Here is an 18,651-nt window from a genome sequence, read left to right as displayed (position 1 = left end):
CAGATGTTTGGAATTGTGCCATAGTAATTCCAATATACAAACCTGGTGATAAAAATAATTTCAATAACTGTAAACCTACATGCTTACTTCCAACATTTTTCCAAATTACTTGAAATATGAAAAAAATAGGTTATTGAATTATTTATTAGTACATTATGCAACGAGCCTATAACGGTAATAATTAAGACGGAAGTATGATTGTTTATGAAACGAGCGCAAGCGAGTTTCATAATTTTCATACGAGCGTCTTAATTACCATTATAGGCACGTTTCATACGACTTTTTATGCTCGACCATATTTCTAACTTGAAATTATTTAAAATTAGGTCTTCTTATGGTTATGTGCGAACTGACCTGAATTGTGAGATGTGCGCAAACGTGAAATTATTGTTTTTTTTTCCGAGGCCGAATGTCATTGACCTTGGCAGAGAATAAGATGAAGATTACTCTGATATAACCTGGAAATTGATTTAGAATTGAAAAACGAGACGACAAATTGAATTTATTTAAATATTATTTACAATTAACGCTAATTATTATAGTAACAGAACATAACCTTCTACGACAGTATTGGATTTCCAGCCTCCGTGACTCTTCGCTAATTGTCTTTCGATTGCATATCCGAGAATAATCGATATAACGGTACAAAGCTGACTTGTCATTGGCTGAACACCTGAACTTTAATGAGTAAGTGTACTTTAATGACATGCATTAAAGGACTGCTACCAGGTGTATAATTACTACATTTCGGCATGATCGCGCATAAAATAACATAAAATCCTATTTAAAATCAGTTTAGTTTCCATTATATTTCTACTGTTCTCATTAATGTTACTGGAAATTTTATTATTTTATTTATTTATTTACTGGCTTTTAAGGAACCCGGAGGTTCATTGCCGCCCTCACATTAGCCCACCATTGGTCCCTATCCTGAGCAAAATTCATCCAGTCTCTATTATCATATCCCACCTCCCTCAGATCCATTTTAATATTATCTTCCCATTTACGTCTCGGCCTCCTCAAAGGTCTTTTTCCCTCCGGCCTCCCAACTAACACTCTATATGCATTTCTGGATTCGCCCATACATGCTACATGCCCTGCCCATCTCAAACGTCTTGATTTAATATTCCTAATTATGTCAGGTGAAGAATACAATACTTGCAGTTCTGTGTTGTGTAACTTTCTCCATTCTCCTGTAACTTCATCCCTGTTAGCCCAAAATTTTTCCTAAGCACCTTATTCTCAATCACCCTTAACCTATGTTCCTCTCTCAAAGTGAGAGTCCAAGTTTCACAACCATAAAGAACAACCGGTAATATAACTGTTTTATAAATTCTAACTTTCAGATTTTTTGACAGCAGACTGGATGATAAAAGCTTCTCAACCGAATAATAACAGGCATTTCCCATATTTATTCTGCGTTTAATTTCCTTCAAAGTGTCATTTATATTTGTTACTGTTGGTTCGAGATATTTGAATTTTTCCACCTCTTTGAAGGATAAATCTCCAATTTTTATATTTCCATTTCGTACAATATTCTGTTCGCGAGACACAATCATATACTTTGTCATTTCTTGGCTTATTGTATGGTTTCGTAATAAGCTGTTATTTATAGTGATGTGTTGTTAGCCCTTCGCCCAACCCTGAAGCTGGAGACCACCCCTTGTCGACTGTCCACGACTGCTTATTGAATATATTCGCAGCTACCCTCCATATCTTCAGTAATGGTTCAGAATGTGGAATTTTGTATTTTGCCTTTCCAATTTTATTACGATCTTAGATTGCTTTTACATAATATTTTACAACTGGAATTTCCGTAAAAACAGTCGCTGTTTATTACGATTATATCAGATTCTGCCATTCATTATAGTCACAGTTGTCATTTAAGCATGATCAGAGGTGCCATTCAGTACGATTAGAGTTGCAGCGTCTGTGATACCGTCACGCATGTCAGATATGCAAGGACTCCATTTTGCCGCCACTTCCCCTAATTTACTTACCGCCCGTCTTGAGAGCTCTGCAAACTTCGCTGGGAAGGGACCCACTTGCATGTTCGCCGAAATTGAATCAAGCTGCGTGCGCTCTTTGGGCTTTGGATTAAAATCGAGCAGGCCTATGCTCAAACAAATCGCTAAGAATTGTTTGACATCCCCGAAACTTCTGGATGTTAACACGATGATTGATATATATTTATTTGTCCTTATAAAAACAACGGTTGTAAGACAAGTCACAGTTTTAAAATACTAACCATATACAATTTGTCTAAAAAAATCAAGTAAAAAAATATCAAATATACATTATGCTAAAACATTTCCAACATGTGTCTTTTGTATGAAAGCCGCTAATTGGAAATCGAATTGGCTGAAAGAGCTGGAAAGTGAAATAAACAGATTAGGTCTAAATTGGCTATGGAGAGAACTAGGGTCTATAAACACGAAAACTATTGCAAGTATAGTAAAAGAGAGTCCAAACGAAATTTCAAGACAAGATGTTTTTAGTAATATTAAAGACCTAGGATCACTAAAATACTATAGGGAGATGAAGCAGTTTTGGGAGCAGGAAGAATATGTTAGACTAAATTCAAGGGAAGAGAGAACGGGAATGGCATGGTGGAGATTAGGTATCTGGAGACTCAAGAATAGGAGGGAACGTAGAGAAGGATAAATGTCCTTCGTGTGGACTAGCTGAAGACGCAATGCATATTGCGTTAAAGTGTCAGGCAACGAATGATTTGAGAAACAGTTGGGTTGATAAAAAATTTCTACAAATAAACGCTACAGTAGCTTATAAAAAATGAATGGTCGCCTAAACGCAAGCAATCTGCATAAATTAAGAGAATTTCTGTTTAGATTTAAAATTAGATGGGAAGAGAAAGTGAAAGCTCTAACCGAGATGGAATTATAAATGTTGAGTAATCACACGATAAGAAACTACGAAGAGTAGGCAATGAAGTAATAGAATAATTCTTAAGAGAGTAGGAGTTTTAAATGAAAGAGGTATACTTGTTAGTTGATTATTATTATTATTATTTTTATTATTAGCAGTATTATTATTGTAAACAGAGGATACTTATAAGTTCAAATGTATCAATTTTTTGTTATATTTTTATAGAGAGTGATGGCGGATTAAGAACCAGAATACATCTAATCTGATTGATGAAATAGATAGATAGATAGATAGATAGATAGATAGATAGATAGATAGATAGATAGATAGATAGATAGATAGATAGATAGATAGATAGATAGATAGATAGATAGATAGATAGATAGATAGATAGATAGATAGATAGATAGATAGATAGATAGATAGATAGATAGATAGATAGATAGATAGATAGATAGATAGATAGATAGATAGATAGATAGATAGATAGATAGATAGATAGATAGATAGATAGATAGATAGATAGATAGATAGATAGATAGATAGATAGATAGATAGATAGATAGATAGATAGATAGATAGATAGATAGATAGATAGATAGATAGATAGATAGACAGACGGACGGACGGACGGACGGACGGACAGACAGATAGATAGATAAAACATTTCCAACATCATAAGGGCATAGTGTGACTAAATATTCTTTCACCAATTTCCTAAATAATTTTTCACTCTGATTTGTTTAATATTTTCAGGCAGATTGTTAAACGATTTTAAACCTAGGGCCACGGGTGATTTAGGCCTACTGTACACAGACAAATTATGTTTTGGTTTCACATACATGTTACAGTTTCTTGTATCATTTTCATGATATTCCTCACTGTAATTTATAATCTGTGATGTTGCTATATACACATTCAATCAAACTTACAAAGTACACATCATATGTCAAAATTTTGTAATATTTAAAATAGTTTCTACACGAATACCTAGGTGCTATTTTAAAAATATAACGTAGAATGCGCTTTTGAATCACAAATGTATTTTGTATTAAGGGACAAACTCCCTAGAAACAGATACCATAACTCAATCTGAATTCAAAATGAGCGTAATAAAAGCATAATGAAAACTGGCAACTTTGTGGTTGAACTCTTGGGAACAAAATGATTAAATATTTTATTCTGCTCACAACTTTTACCGTCAGAGGCATCTGCGCCTTTAGTGGACTTAATTTTTCAGAAACGTTTGCAGTCTCAATCGAGAAGTCGATCCGCAGATGTATCTCTCAGCAAAGAGGAGTCTTGTTAAGATACGAAACAACTGTCGGTAGAATCATTTCAAAGGAAAAATTGTTCCGGTGCGGGTATCGAACCCGGGACCTTTGGCTGAGATTATATAGTCCTTAAATACTAAGGTTGGATAAAAAGTAATGGAAACAGTTCGATATTTCTGACATGGCTTTATTCACAGGGGTACAACATTTACGTACCTTCTATATAGTCTCACCCCTTAATTATTACCTTTTGCCAAATATTTGGAAGGCGTCGTACACCATCAGCGCGTCCATCTTTGTTGATGTTCCGTATTGACCGCCCTAAAGCACGGATAAGTTCATCTCTGGTATTGTACCGGGTCCCTCGCAGTGGTTCTTTCACTTTGGTGAAAAGATCGTAATCGCATGGATCATATCGGGTGAGTACGGTGGATGTTCCAGTAGTCCGCGTTTTCCGTCTGCCTTGGAGGTACAGCGTGGTGCAGTATTACCCCACCAATGTCATATGCCACAATGAACATCACTTTCACATCCCTGTCTTCCCGGAACGCTTTAACCCATCGTGCCACTGTGCGATATGGCAACGCTGCATCGGCATATACTTCATGCAGTCCCTGAAAACATTCTTGTGCACTACGACCTCGTGTCACTTCAATTTTGATCCAGGAACGTTGCTCTAGTTTTGTAAACGTGGTCTTAGGGCGCTCGCACTATCCCTATGAAAGTGAACGTTCTACACACTGCAGTAGATTGACAGAGTACTGTCGCCGCTGGCTGCACTAACTCTTCTAACAGTCCTTGTTCATGTCCATACAGCTGGCAACTCTCGAACGCACCATCGTCACGTGACAGCAGTGTTGCCATTACTTTTCATCCAACCTATGTATACATTTACTGGTCGTGTTTCGGCCCACGAAATTAGCATCTAACAGCAATCCACGTAATCTTATCTCTATTATTCAATAACTAATTTTTTACTTATTACAGTAACCCTTCAGGCTGACACTTATGTTGTGGATTACTCATGATTGGGCAGAGTAAGAAGCACATGTAATGTCAGAAAACTAAAAATTAAGAGAATTTTACCAGCTAGGTAGGTTTCCTAAAGTTAGTATGAATAATTATTGGATTCCATAGGAAACTTGTAAGTGGTACTTGTGAACGCCGTCTTTCATGCATAGATCGATTATCCAATAACCTGGTACTTTCCAAGTTTAACAACTCCTGTATTTTACTAATCTTGTTACATACAAGTCGTGTAATGATTTTTAACGAAAAACTATTGCATATTATGCTTTAAATAACAAAATTTCATACAGAGTATACAATATACACTGTGAATCGTAATTTCATTAATTTCTGGAGGTTATTCTTTGAGGCATTTCAAACGAAAAAGCTGAATAGAGTTTACTCGTTTATACTGCCTTTTCGATATAATTTTTTTCTTTTCTAGGAAACAATTCATGTGTGTTCTGGGAAAACCATTGAATTAATTTCCAATTTGCTCAGTCAATTTAAGATAGCGGTTTACTATGACTATTACACTTTTACTACATTATAATACTTTTTACCAATAAAACGGTACGAAAGGCTGCTTATCGCAAAATTTTATCGTGTCCCTAGCATTTGTTTAATTTTATCACTACCCTAGCATTTGTTTCTTTGTTTACCAAAATTTTAACTACACTGGTCTGGACGTAAAAAAAAACCAGAAAATTACAAACAACTCCAGTCGATGCACAGCAGTTTCAAATATGACTCGCATTGGCATTCAAGAACAAGAATTAATATAGATCACTGGTCATAGCTATGCATCTTCCCTGAAACCCTATTTACAAATAAATGAAGAACACCATTCGGAAATCCTGAATAAGTTGTGGAATAAACCATGTACATCAACGCCTTCCACTTCTTTCACGCACACGTCCAATATAACATCAACTGAACCATCAACCACTAAAACATTCAAATTTGAAAATTGTACTTTCAATAATTCCTTTTAAAACTATTCATGTTTATTTTTATGTCATAATCGTTAATTAAAACTTTTCTTGTTCATTTCATCATCCCTAATTAAAACTTTTCTAACTCTTGTTTATAATATTTAGGTTATGTTATAGCTTCTGCTATATTATGATATTATGGATAGTTACGTATCAGAGATAGTTTAATACTAAGATTTATTGAAAATCATCTGTCAAGTGACGTTGATTACTGGGATCCGAATAATTGAAGTGGAATGCAACTGTTTTAATAAAAATGAAATTGAATCAACAAAACCTTCTTGACTAGTAACCGTCTACAGAGCTCGATGAATATTCCATAGTTGGCACAACTGATAACAAGAAAACAGCTAATCGTAACACACTACTGCCATCTAGCATGCATCTAGCGTAATAGGCTATTTGTAATGTTGAGATGGTACAATAATACATTTGAAGACAATTGTATTTTCGTAAGCCAATTAATATTTTATTGTATTGGAGTACTTTGTTACTTCTAATCTTTATATACTTTCTTCTAATCGTGTAATAGTCAATTAAATCCCACTCGAGTTTTGATTTTCTCTAGATAAATCAAAACCTCTAGTGAGATTACTGTTGATAATAAATGATTTGAAAGAATTTTAATTTTGTTCTTTAAATGTGCAGAAATTTGATCCGAACTACGTAACATTTTTAAATTCCTTTACGGAACGAATATTTACATTTGTTCAGATCAAATTTCTGCATATTAGAGAATAAAACTTAAAATTTTGATACGGAAATTTCACATGATAAAACCAAAAGGAAAATATGCTATACGCAGCAAAATATGCCTCAATAACAAAAATTATTATAAGGAATGAACAACTTTAACTACCTTCGATAGTCTTTATTATTTACACATGACCATGACATACAGTTTTACTGTAAACACGAATTAAGTATTGTCAGAAACTGATTCCAATATAAATTTTGTATCTGTTTGAAAAGTTTTTGAAAATGTTTATAGTTTAAGACTTACGTAATCCTCACCGTTATGAATTTTAATTTAGTGAACATTTTAAATTTTAATCATATTTATTCTGTATATAATTTAAATGTCGTTTATTGATTCTGACGCAATTATGAATTTACTGTGATCACATTTATGTATTATTGTGGATCTAAAGATGATAATATATTGCCGAAAACGTTAAACTTTGACCTTTAAATATACTATAGTACTTCTTCTTCTTCTTCTTCTTCCCTTCAAGTATTAGGCCATATACCCTGTTACGATCTCACAGTTGAATTTTCAATCCAGCGCTTCTTTGGACGACCGAGAGATCTCTTCCCGTTTGGACGATAGTGGAGCATGACTTTTGGGATTCTATCTCTACGCATGCGATGCAGATGATTTATCCAGTTGTTCCGATGGTTAATTACAGGTTCTATTGTAATTCTTCCATTACATCTTCATTACGTTTATGATCCCATTTCGTATATCCCGCTTATTTCTCATAAATGTCATTTCATTGGTCGTTATTTTACTTTCGTCTTTTTTCCTCAATGTCCATGCCTCACTGTCGTAACAAAGTACAGGTCTCGCCAAGGTCTTGTATAGGTGAATTCTAGAATGCATTTTTACTAGGGAAGGTTTCATAATGTTGTTAATTATTCCCATTGTTTCGGTGTATTTAGAAATTTTCTGTGAAATGTCTACTTCATCGAAAAAAGATCATGTGTATCCGAGATATGTAAAATAATTGACTCTTTCTAATATTTTTTAATCTAAAGATATTTTCCTAGGCATAAGGTGTTCTATAGTATTTTACAACTATATTGTACTATATTGTGGGCACGGAATATATTTATAAAAAAACCACTATTTCCAAATGCCTTACTATAATAATACCAGACAGCTAGCAGTTCTGCGCGCGAACGAAGCTGGTGCTGCTACCTAGGCGGCCGGTGTGGAGATAGTCGCGAAACAAGCTGTAATCAACTGCAATGTAGATTGCTGCTGGGCTAGTTAATAGTTTTATTAATTAGTGCTGTGTTAAAACGTCAGGGTATATATGTGCTGTTTATAATTGCTACAAAATTACAGCATTACAAATTGCTCCAAATCGTACTTTCGATTTCCGAAAGATCATAAAACATGAGTCAACAACATTCTTTAGTAGGCCTAATTTCTTCGTCTTTGTGTTGATAGAAAAAAAACAAATTAGCTTTTTTATTTAGACCTAATAAATGATTAGAAGTTAATATGTATTGAAAATTTTAAGGTTTTATCAAATTAAGTTTATTGTTGTTCACATGCCCTTACTAATTATTACAAGCATTAGATTACTATCAATCTTATCTTTGCAGTTGTTAGCAACGCGTATACAAAGCATTATTGTAAATCCATTCTTAACGTCAGAATTGATTTTGTCTCACTAAACCAAAGAAAAAATATGCAAAAAATATGAAGTATGCAATATTTCTCATAATATGCAGCTCTGATATAAGATAATATTTGTATTTGTGGACGTAATTCCACGCCGCTTCGCTAGATGTCAGGGCCGCGATATTTCGCACTCACGTCAATGCTGCTAGTATACAGCTGTCCGGTATTATTATAGTAAGTTATTTGGTATTTCTTATTTGTATCCCTATTTCATTTTTGTAACACTTCTACCGTTTTCTGTTGCACAATAAATTGATAACTTTGATTCTATCTGACTATTATCCCTTAGAATGGCAAAACTTCATTTCTCACACTACTTTATTAAACCGTGTCGGACTGTAAAGAAAACAACTATCGCAATGTCCATATTTTATAAGTTGTACAATATTATAGTATTGTGAAATTTTAATTTTCCTACCAATTTGTTTCTATTGTTCTATTAAAATTATAGCATATAGCCTATTAACCTGTTGTATCCTATATGATACTCTGCGAATTTTAGGGTTAAATGTCGGAAAATTATAACGGTGTTGAGAAGACGTAATATGATACGCAACAGTGAAAAGCGGTTAATAACGACTACAGTAACATTCGGATATTATCGTTCTTACCGTTGTTACAGGAAGCAGTGGCGTAGTAGTTCATGGTCTCGGTGTGACCCGGGATGTTGTCGGAGCGCCAGAGAACCCGTACAATCTGACAGTACGCCACTGACATGAAGACGAGGGGCAGCGTGTACAGAAGCAAGGACTTCATGACGTGGAACGTCATGTCGGATTGATCTGACCACGTGGGCACGCACTGCGTGAAGATGTCAGTGTCCACGCCGAGACCCTTCCTCTTCTCCGTCTCCAGCACCATCAGCTCCGGGATGTCTGCAACACAACAAACACGGATCAGTCAGTGACAAAATAATACATATCGCTATATACCATAGTTTGTGGGATGCATTAGCAACGTTGGTGAATTTTGCACGCTATCTACAAATTAATTAATTTTTTTTAAAGAGCTTAAGTCATCATTTTTGACATTTTCATTTTTATCGTAGTTTCGAAAGTACATTGATAAACCCATCGTTTTTTTTACTGAAAGGACGCCAATCACATTGTTCGTTGGGTTGTTAGAGGCAAATTAAAATCACAATTTCTTTAATTTGTCAGTAGTCAATGACATGCATCATTTTAAAACTAAGCACAGCTAATTGCGGGGTGCTAAAGGAGTTTGGGCTCCAAAACTTAGCAACTCATATGAAAGTTAGGGTGACAAAATACTGGTTAAGAATTATATCTGGGGACCAGTCACTTTTACGGTGGATTTGCTACAAAGTTCAACAAAGAGTGGGTTGAGAAAAAGGGTGGGTTTATAGACTGCAGAGAGGGCTCCATCATATAGGAATGGGATGGGTGTAGGATAAAGGACAGAATAACAGAAGGAATATATGGCGTAATGTGAAGATGAGTTTGATTGATATCGAGAGGCAAGAGATTGAGCTCCAATGTTCGGAAAAGTCCTCACTACATTTACAATCAGATCTCAAGCTTAGCTGGGAGAGGTGTGACTACATAAATTCTTGTAACAAAGACAGTAGAGCAGGTTTAGCGTGGCTAAGATTGGGGGCATGGAAGGGTAATAAAATTGTCAACGAAGAAGGAGAGCGCCTTTGTCCATTGTGCAGAGAAAAGGACTCCTATAGACACATTTTATTACAGTGTGTCGAATTGCAACATGTTCGGAGAAAACATCTACCACCTTCGAACTAAGTCAGAATAGGAGTTCGCTTGCATGTCTTGACCTCATGGGGAATAGAGAATGGGAACAAAAGACTGGATTGTTCCCCTTGAAAGCGAGAGAGATTAGAACTTCAGCTATTGTAGTTTGTGATGCGAACAGACGATGGTATATTCAATTGTACACTTTTATGCCTGTTTAGGTTAGGATATATTATATGTGTTTTGTTTGTGCCATTTTCATTTTAACCTATGTGTTCTTTTGGAGAGTGGTTGGATCTAACTATAAGTGAGGGGGTGAAACCTACAAAGTAGGACTTGTTTTACACAGCACGGACGGTCAGACGACCCGAGCATGGGATTTAAGACAAACTCCTGTTATTATAGAACATCTGTATGTGTAATATTGTTCAATAAATCTATCTATCTATCTATCTATCTATCTATCTATCTATCTATCTATCTATCTATCTATCTATCTATCTATCTATCTATCTATCTATCTATCTATCTATCTATCTATCTATCTATCTATCTATCTATCTATCTATCTATCTGTCTGTCTGTCTGTCTGTCTGTCTGTCTGTCTGTCTGTCTGTCTGTCTGTCTGTCTGTCTGTCTGTCTGTCTATCTATCTATATCTATCTATCTGTCTGTCTGTCTGTCTGTCTGTCTGTCTGTCTGTCTGTCTGTCTGTCTGTCTGTCTATCTATATCTATCTATCTATCTATCTATCTATCTATCTATCTATCTATCTATCTATCTGTCTGTCTGTCTGTCTGTCTGTCTGTCTGTCTGTCTGTCTGTCTGTCTGTCTGTCTGTCTGTCTGTCTGTCTGTCTGTCTGTCTGTCTGTCTGTCTGTCTGTCTGTCTGTCTGTCTGTCTGTCTGTCTGTCTGTCTGTCTGTCTGTCTGTCTATCTATCTATCTATCTATCTATCTATCTATCTATCTATCTATCTATCTATCTATCTATCTATCTATTCAATTCGCAGTGGTGACTGATTGTGAACAGCTGAAAACAGAATAAATATTACACAAAGACAGCTGTTTCTGAAGAAATAAGTAACAAACAAGGAAATGAGATAATCAATTCTGCAATGTATACCATATTTCACTTTGAGTATACACATGATAGAGTTGAATACACCCAAATATCTGCTAATATCATTCTTCATGAACTTCTGCGAGAATCTGCTCCTCCACCAACAAGCGCAGTCTATCCAGCAGGAAAAGTGCCAATAAAGCAGAAAGAAGTGCAAGACTGTGAAAAATGAAGCAGTAGGCTATGTCCTGTAACTCAAGTGAGCATACGGCATTTTATGAATAACTTTTCAGCTCGCCTATAGACAGTATTGCAAATTACGATGACTAGAAAACAGTACATTCCAAATGAAAAGACTGATTTCTCTTCATCATTCATGATATTTTCATTTTTTAAATTTATAATTATTATATATTCTGTTTGTTGATTGTGTATGATTTCCAGTAAAGTAATTAAAATAGCACGGAAATATTTTTATCGAATTTTATTATACTTGTTATAAAACCTTTTTTTTTAAAGGGCGGCTTTTTCCTATTTTAAATCTCAATAAAATCTTAAGTAACCGCATAATGCGTATAATTACTTTAAAAACCAACAACTGAAACCATCTAATTATTTCAGAGAAATACACGAATGAGAATTTACAAAACTCAGAATTTATTCGGAAATAAGCTCCGTAAGTGACGGTATTACCGGTTGTTCTGTATGGTTGTGAAACTTGGACTTTCACTTTGAGAGAGGAACATAGGTTAAGGGTGTTTGAGAATAAGGTGCTTAGGAAAATATTTGGGGCTAAGAGGGATGAAGTTACAGGAGAATGGAAAAAGTTACACAACACAGAACTGCACGCATTGTATTCTTCACCTGACATAATTAGGAACATTAAATCCAGACGTTTGAGATGGGCAGGGAATGTAGCACGTACGGGCGAATCCAGAAATGCATATAGAGTGTTAGTCGGGAGGCCGGAGGGAAAAAGACCTTTAGGGAGGCCGAGACGTAGATAGGAAGATAATATTAAAATGGATATGAGGGAGGTGGGACATGATTATGGAGAATGGATTAATCTTGCTCAGGATAGGGACCGATGGCGGGCTTATTTGAGAGCGGCAATGAACCTCCGTGTTCCTTAAAAGCCAGTAAGTAAGTGACGGTAAATCCTCGTGGATCACACTGTATATAAATTTCACTCATAATCTCTTCGTGCTATATTCGTGTATTATCTCCCTGGTTCACATATCTTTCCAGTTACAGAGAATGTACAAACAATAACGCAATACCGGCAGGAGAACAATAGACAGAATCGCAATACTCAGAGACAACCAAGTCCTCTACAATCCTACAAGATCTGCCTGGCTCGAACCTATGTTCCTGGAGGGACGTTACTAGATCCATAACCCAACTACTGCTGAACCTCAGTTCCCTCTCTTCTTTAAGCTTAATAAAACATAAGTGAAACTGTTTACGAATAATAATATTATAGAGCCGTACTGGGCTTGTGGGTCACTGTTTCATAACCCGTCTGCCATAATATCTCGCAAAGGCTAAGGAGTGGCGTTACAAAGCGGTCGTTATTGACCCTTTGCATTCTTTGCCTCGCCTCACGTTTCGTTTATATTGCCGTTTGCTTTTTCCTGCGAAATTCCCACAAAGTTCCAACGACAGAGAGAATTGGACATCTCTTCAAGAGCATCGGGAACACAAAAGTTCGTAACCGGGGTAAATCACGTGTCATAGAAGAAACCGACCGATCGGCGAGTATTCGATATTGATTCCCAGCTTACATGGCAGAGGAGAAATCTCAGGAAAGACCTGCAGTGTTATATCAGTTTTTATTAATTTATATTTTTACCAGCAAATTTCACAGGAACTTTAAATCAATATCAATCTATATTATATTTGTATTACTTCATAGTGGCCTCATGCTCAAAATTTGATAACACAATCCCAAGGGAAAAAATTTAACTCTCTGCATCAAAATCCACAGTTAATTCCCGATTTACCAGGAAAATCGTCTGTAGCTGCATTTAGATTGGCAACAGGCCATGATTGTTTGGCCAAACACCTGCATAGAATTGGAATATATCAGTCCCCTAACTGTCCATTGTGCAACTCAAACCAAGAAATGGATTCGGAACATCTCAAAATCTGTGCTTCAGTGGCTGGTCATGATAATATCTTTGAAAAATATTGGAGTGCAAGAGGTCAAATGACGTTATTGTCAAACGCCTGGCATTAGAAAACAACAACATATTTGTATTCTATAATTTTGAAAAAAATGTGTCCTACTTTTCACGTGCGATATTATTCTTCTCTAGTGTTAATATTATATTATATAATTCCATTGCCGCTGTAATTTAAATTTTAATTCCTATTTTATTTTATTTATTTACTTTTATTATTATTACTTTTTTTCTATATTTCTCTTATATTAATATTGTATTATATAATTTCTGTAACTGTGATTTTAATTTTATTTCCTATTTTATTTTATATTCTCTTATAAGCCTATTAATATTATATCTGAACTGCGACCGAATACGAGCGCTGCTCATTCGGTCTCAAATTTTGTTAATACTACTGTATCTCATTTTTTATATTGATTGTGTTATTTTATTTCTATTCCTCTTATTTGTTTGTAATTATATTCTTTATTCTGTATATTTAAATAAATAAATAAATATTACTGATTGACTTTCATTTATTTATTTATTTAAGCTGGTAGAGATAAGGCCATCAGGCCTTCTCTTCCCTTCTATCAAGGGATTACAACTACTATATTAAGAATACAATCAATATTAAATTTACAAATACAATAAAGATCAAAGTACTAAAAGATTAACTGATTAATAATAGCTAGGCACTTTATTGTAAAAGTTAAGAAGAGAGAAAAAAAAATTATTAATTAAGTAAAAAGTAAACCTACTCTACGCAGTAAGAAAAGGCTTAATAAGTTTGCTTTTGAACGCTACTAAATTCCGACAGTCTGTGAGGTCACTGGGTAGGTATTCCACAAGCGCGAGAGCGAGATTGTGTATGATATGAATACGATGATGTCTTATGTGTTGGTATGGCTAGTATGCGGCTATTTTGCGTGCGTGTGAAGAGATTATGATATGATGACAGGTAACTGAAACGGGAGGCAAGGTAGGTAGGTGTAGAGGTGTGAAGGACTTGGAAAAGGAAAACAAGAGAATGAAAACTTCTACGTTCGTTAAGCCGTAGCCAGTTTAGAGTTTGGAAGGATGGGGTAATGTGGTCAGCGCGACGGACATCGCAGACGAAGCGAACACAAGAATTTTGAACACGTAATCTTTGTGACTGGTTGACATTGAGGTCAGTCAGTAGAAAATCACAATAATCGAAGTGGGGCATTACTAGTGTTTCCACTAGTATTTTCTTGAGTGATAGCGGGAGGAATTTTCGAATGCCGTTTAAGGATTGTAGTATGGAAAGCACTTTTTTGATAATATGGGTTACTTGGTTTACTGCTGAACGTTTCATAATTCTGTCATTGGTTCTTCTCCACTAGTCTCGGTGTAACGTATATTCTAAATGAAGGAAAAAGTCAATGGTGAATAAAATGATCAAGCGTGTACACCGGCTCAGTCAGTGAGATCGGTCCACATCCATCAACGCCATCTTTTCAACCGGCATTCCTTCCATATACGTTACGTCATTAGCAGCATAGGTGCATGGGTAAACGAGAGAGGGAGAAAGAGATCTTCGTGGGTAGTAGAGATGAAAAACGATCGAGAAAGCAAGACTAACAGCGCCTGCAAAGCCGAAAACCCGCATGACAATGTTGTATACGTCGCGTCGTTGACGTAAAGACTGCTTGTGAGAGTTTCGAGACGTCGAGATTGATCACTCCCGAAGTCCCGAACGTCAAGCAACCTTGAATCCCCACAGTTGTTTATACCTGACTGAACTTTTATTTACTTTGGCAACTGTTATATATGTATAAACGATTAAGTAGCCTATTTGAAACTTTATCCCTACCTTTCAGTGTATAATAAACCGTTCCCCAGTCTTTATTTAATTACTAGGCCCTTATTGAAAGGCTAGGAATTTTCTTTGCATATGTTTGAGATCAAGTGTGCAATCTCAAGTAAAAAGACATTAACGTTATGTTTTATGTTTATTATGGCCGGTTTTTCCAAGTATTGTTAGAAAATTTAACGACTGTTTAACTCTAAACAGTTTGTTAATTAATAAACTATGTTTTCAACACCAGTTTGGTTTAACAGATTGTTAACAGTTTGTTAATTTTAAATGTAGGATTTCGGGCAGTTAACTCGTTTAACAGTTAGTTAAATATGGCCGATGTCTCCACAGTTGTTCGAACAGAAGTTGCGAAATTAATATTTTGTGTCTCTCTGTAGGGAATGTTTAGCATATGACTGGTAATATAACATTTAAAAAATACTTTGGACTGTTTAAATACATCAGTGTCATTTTATTTCTTTCGTATTTCATATCCATAATAGCAATGAGGAAATATAACCTTACTTTGTAATTATTATTCAGCACGTCACCTACAACTTTCATTTGTCAACTGTTTGTTTATGGAGCGTGACCTACTATAAACAGGTTGTCATTTTATGCAAGTTTCATGACTCACTCTATAATATAGAATTTAAAGATTAATTTTAGCCAATCAAAAATTGCCTTACATGTGTAGAATCATTACCAACTGCTGTTAAGTAGTTGAAATAGTGCTAACAGACGTTATAGTTAAGTGTTGGTAATCTTAAACAAAATTATGTTGAACAGTTCGAAAATACATTAACAAAGCGTTAAAAATAAACAGACTGTTAATTTAACATTCGTTAAGCAAAATTAAACATTACTTGGACAAACTGGCCATTAGAAATGCAAATTTGTTTGAGACTTGTTGTTTTCTCTATTTATATAACCATAGGTAATATCATATAATAGAACCAGAACATTTTGATAACTAAGATTCTGTTCTGTTGTCTTATTTAAATATTTATAATGTTATTTATTTCAATGATGCATGTTAGTCAATGTTACGAAATCTTTCCACGCCGACCAAATGCTATTTCGAGAATGATGAGCGAGACTCGAAAGCACGAGAATGACGAGACGAGACGAGACGAGAGGAGACGAGACGAGACGAGACGAGACGAGACGAGACGAGACGAGACGAGACGAGACGAGACGAGACGAGACGAGACGAGACGAGACTCGAAAGACAAAAGCAGCGAACACAGCGAGCAAGAGCGGCAGTTAGTTATGTTAATCTCTAGTGGATAGCTAAATTTTGTGTTACACTCACTCAAAAGTTTGCTAGCAAGAGAGACAGATACTCTGAAGGGAGTACCGCTTTGGTTATTTAGAATATTCCGGATTAGGAACAGACGTACTGAACATTGTAGCTTGAGATTCGTCTAGCGGTAATATATAGACGTTTGTATGAGAAATTTATAGGAACATTACATCTCTCGTTTTCCTATTTAGTTATTTTTTACGGAAAAAAAGCCGCCCTAAATAAGGGTTCGAATAAATCGGCCTACTAATCAATTCATAAAGAATAATCATTAAAACCAATTGTGTGACAATTTGAAAGGAAAAAGAAAACATTAAGATAAATGATACGAAAATATAGTTAAAGTGTTGTAATACCGATATTGTATTGTATTGTATTGTATTTATTAACATTCCATGGTATTCATACATTGCTTTACAGCTAGAATATGGAACAAGTAAAAAAACTTAATACTATTATAAAGTCTTAATTTATAGTCACAGTCTAGATGAAATATATACAGACGAGATTTACAATATAGTCTACTAGTACAACACATGGTTTTAGTATCAATTTCATGAAGTGTTATTGAATGTCATGAATTCACTTACAGAATAGAAGGCGTGAGAAATTAGATACTTCTTTAATTTGGCCCTAAATAATCTTATGTTTTGAGTTCCATTTTTTATATCGATAGGGAGGCTATTCAAAATGTTTACTGCCATATAACGCACTCCTTTTTGATAGCACGATAGACTTGCCGATGGAGTATGAAAGTCATTTCTTTGACGTGTATTTATGCTATGAACTGTTGAATTAGTTACAAAGTTTTCACTATTACATACGAGGAAGACTATTAATGAAAAGACATACTAACAAGCCATGGGCATTATTTGTAGTTTTTTGAAAATAGTCCTACAAGATTCCCTAGATTTGGCACCTACTATTATTCTAATTACTCTTTTTTGTAATAGAAATATATTGTTACTATCTGTGGAATTTCCCCAGAATTTTATTCCAAAACTCATTACCGAGTGGAAGTATGCAAAGTATATTGTTTTTAAGGTATTGATATTTACTATCTTTTGCATAGATCTAATAGCAAAACAAGCTGAATTTAGTTTGGGAGTAATTTCTTTAATATGATTTTTCCAATTTAACACATTATCGATTTTTGAGCCAAGAAATTTGGTTGTCGTTGCTTCTAATAGGGATCTGTTGTTAATTATTGCGCTAGAAGTTTGCGAGGTTGAATTTTCACAGGATTTAAATTGAATTATGTCAGTTTTGTTACAATTTAATACCAATTTATTGACTGAGAACCAGTCACATATTTTGAAGAGAATTTCCTCTGTTGAAGATTGGAATGTGTTGGAGTTATTGGCTGTAATTACTATACTTGTGTCATCTGCAAATAATATGGGGTGACTTACATCTTTAATTAGGAGGGCAAGATCATTTATAAACACTAGAAAGAGTAGGGGACCTAATATTGATCCTTGAGGAACTTTCCTGAAACTGTATTCAACTGTGCCACATACAAATACCAAAAACCGGCTCGTGATAAGGAAAAGAAACAAGAGCAATAAGAAAATTCGAGTAGGTTGTATCTGAGAGACGGCAACCAGTTTTATGCGTAATATGTCGCTGATATAATTGCTGTTACGTTAAACATCAACAGTGACAATTAACATCTCGTCTTTGCAGATACTCTGAATACCTGGTACATCTACGCTGTGGTGGGACACCTGGGAGACGTCATCTTGCATGTATTCAGAGTGAACATGTCAGTTGCTATAGTAACCATCATGCTCCATCGCTTGCTACAGGTTGCTTATACACCTGCTTCCATTTGCGCTGCATATGCCTCAACATTGTGAATGTTTTCGCTTCACTCAAATTCAATCGCTGATATTTTCCAATTTTACTTGTAGATTGCTGATAATTGCTCAATTGAGATTGTAGTTTGGTTCGTTAGGAATCGATTGACATCACTCCGAATATTCTATCGCTTCGTATTCTCGAGTTACAC

General features: G+C 35.2%; 1 protein-coding gene across 2 annotated transcripts in view; it reads right to left on the bottom strand.

Annotated features, from left to right (window-relative positions):
- Window positions 1–18,651, bottom strand: part of LOC138695885 (orexin receptor type 2-like) — a 502,682-nt gene that overhangs the window by 218,397 nt on the left and 265,634 nt on the right. For both annotated transcript variants that reach the window (XM_069820228.1, XM_069820229.1), the window contains exon 3: window positions 9,188–9,451. In XM_069820228.1, the coding sequence (XP_069676329.1) occupies window positions 9,188–9,437 (250 nt within the window). In that variant the 5' untranslated portion in view covers window positions 9,438–9,451. The remainder of the gene's footprint in view (window positions 1–9,187; window positions 9,452–18,651) is intronic.

The sequence above is a fragment of the Periplaneta americana genome, chromosome 3 (assembly GCF_040183065.1).
Source record: "Periplaneta americana isolate PAMFEO1 chromosome 3, P.americana_PAMFEO1_priV1, whole genome shotgun sequence".
Lineage (NCBI taxonomy): Eukaryota > Metazoa > Arthropoda > Insecta > Blattodea > Blattidae > Periplaneta > Periplaneta americana.
The sequence above is the reverse complement of the archived record's forward strand: the minus strand, read 5'-3'. Positions and strand labels throughout refer to the sequence as shown.